This window comes from Monoraphidium neglectum, assembly GCF_000611645.1.
Source record: "Monoraphidium neglectum strain SAG 48.87 unplaced genomic scaffold scaffold01544, whole genome shotgun sequence".
Lineage (NCBI taxonomy): Eukaryota > Viridiplantae > Chlorophyta > Chlorophyceae > Sphaeropleales > Selenastraceae > Monoraphidium > Monoraphidium neglectum.
This window is the reverse complement of record NW_014012084.1, coordinates 11970-13886: the sequence shown is the minus strand read 5'-3', so window position 1 is coordinate 13886 and position 1917 is coordinate 11970. Positions and strand designations below refer to the sequence as shown.

The 1917-nt window shown below is 68.1% G+C and overlaps 1 protein-coding gene across 1 annotated transcript; it reads left to right on the top strand.

Moving 5' to 3' along the window:
• Positions 1-764: 764 nt before the first annotated feature.
• MNEG_8244 (hypothetical protein) lies at positions 765-1358 on the top strand (the record flags this gene model as incomplete). Its single annotated transcript, XM_014043286.1, has 1 exon — positions 765-1358. A coding segment is annotated over one exon (594 nt), but the record flags the coding sequence as incomplete, so codon positions are not given.
• Between the last annotated feature and the right edge of the window lie 559 nt (positions 1359-1917).

Below are 1917 nucleotides of genomic sequence, written 5' to 3'. Positions count from 1 at the left end.
GGGCGGTTGGCGTGGCACCCTGCTGTGAAGCAGCGCCCCGCAATGCAGCAGTCTGATTCTGCCAGCTCGCGCGCTTTCGCGCAGACAGTCTGGCTGCCGCAAGCACGCACTGACAGCACGCCTGGCATGCTGTGACCGTGGCATAAACATCTGCCCGTGCGAGTAAGCAGCCGATTGCCGCATCCCGCCCCCCCCAACAACCGCCCCTATGTCCCAGGCGCTGTCCACTTTCGCGTCCCATTACGCGTGGCGCGGGGCCGTGACGCCGGCCAGCTTTGAGCGCTGCCTGCCGCAGAGGCCGCCGGAGACTGAGGGACAGCTGAGGCGCGCGGAGGAGGCCTTCAGGGTTAGTTATGGCGGGGGGCGAGGGGGCAGGGGCCAGGGTGCGGCCTCGCTGCTTACTTGCGCGTTGCGGCTGGAGGACGCACACTGGGGACACCGCACAACCAGAACACAGGCACCAAGGGGTGCGGCAGGGCGCCAGGCATGCCAGGCTCCTCGGCCGCTCGCCTCTGCGCCCTCCAGGACCAAAGTGCCCCGCAACAGGGGGCCCCAGTGCTGCCAGACGCAACCCTCGGCTCATACACAGCCCCATCCCCAGCCGCGTCCCCTTGCCCACCCCACCCCGGCCCTCCCCCAACCATGTTCACGGTTCGATGCCGTGACCCTGGGTGGCTTTAGGAATGGGACAGCGCGGGGCGTTGCAACACCCTCATCCTTAATCACCCCCAACCACCCCAACCACCCCCAACCGACACCGCCAGGTGGCGGAGCTCTACTGCTGGCTGGCCGGCCGCTTCCCCGGCGCATTCCGCGGCAGGGCGCAGGCCCAGGCAGCCCGCGACGGCGTCAGCGCGCTCATAGACAACGCGCTCAAGCGGCTCAGCCTCGGAAGGGCCCCGCGCGCCGGCGCCGGCGCTGGGGCAGGGACCGCTGCTGCCGAGGGGCCGGAGGAGGGGGCGCCATGGGAAGGGGAGGGGTTTGGCTCTGGCGGCGGTGGCGGCGGCGCCTCGGGTACTGAGGATGGGGAGGGCGTCGAGGAGGGTGGGCAGGAGGAGCGGCCGGCGGCGTGGGTGCGGCGGGCGCAAGAGCTGGGCGTCAGGTGGCAGTCCGAGCGGCGGGGCGGCGCGAATGGCCGCCTCAAGGACGGCGCGGCGGCGGGGGCCGCGGCCGCGGGCTCGCGTGCGGCTGTGGTGCAGCGGGCGCGAGGTGGGCCAAGGGAAGGTGGAGAGGGGCAGCAGGAGCGGCGGCGACGGGGGCGGCAGTTGCTGTTCGAGGTGCTGGTGGCTGAGGGTTGCGGCGGCGACCCATTTGCAGTGGGCCGTGCTGGTGTGCAGCGGCCTGACTGGCGGCGCTGAACGGGGCGTCAGCGTTTATTCACCCCATGGTTGCTGCGTGTTGCCAGGCGTTGTTTTTTGGTGCTTTATGTTGTTGTTATGCCCAGGCATGTGCGGAACAGGCACACGGTTGGGACCATTACTAGGGGGGGGACAGCCTGTCGTGGTTGCTCCTGGTCACCGCTCCCGATGACTCGGGGCACCAGCAAGACCGCCCAACCAAACAGGTCGCTTTGTGCTCCGCAGCCCGCCTGCGTGTGCTGCATGGACTCTCCTTGCTCCCTGCACTAGCGCGACATGCACTTGAGGAGGGGTGTGGCCTCACTTGCGATGTCACCATCTCACGGGGTCGGATGCAATCCACCGCTGCTTCTGCTTTACATGTGAGTCGGTACAATGCCTCGTCGTCAGCAACCAACCCACACGTCGCCATGCAAGGCGCGCTGGGAAGATTGCACTAACACCTGCCAATGCGAGAGATAAAAAAGGAGGGCATGTCTACCAAACGGCCCAAGGCGACAAGTGCGTGAGTGTGAGGCAAGCTTGCAGAAGTGCGAACGCCGGCGCCAATGTTGCCCGC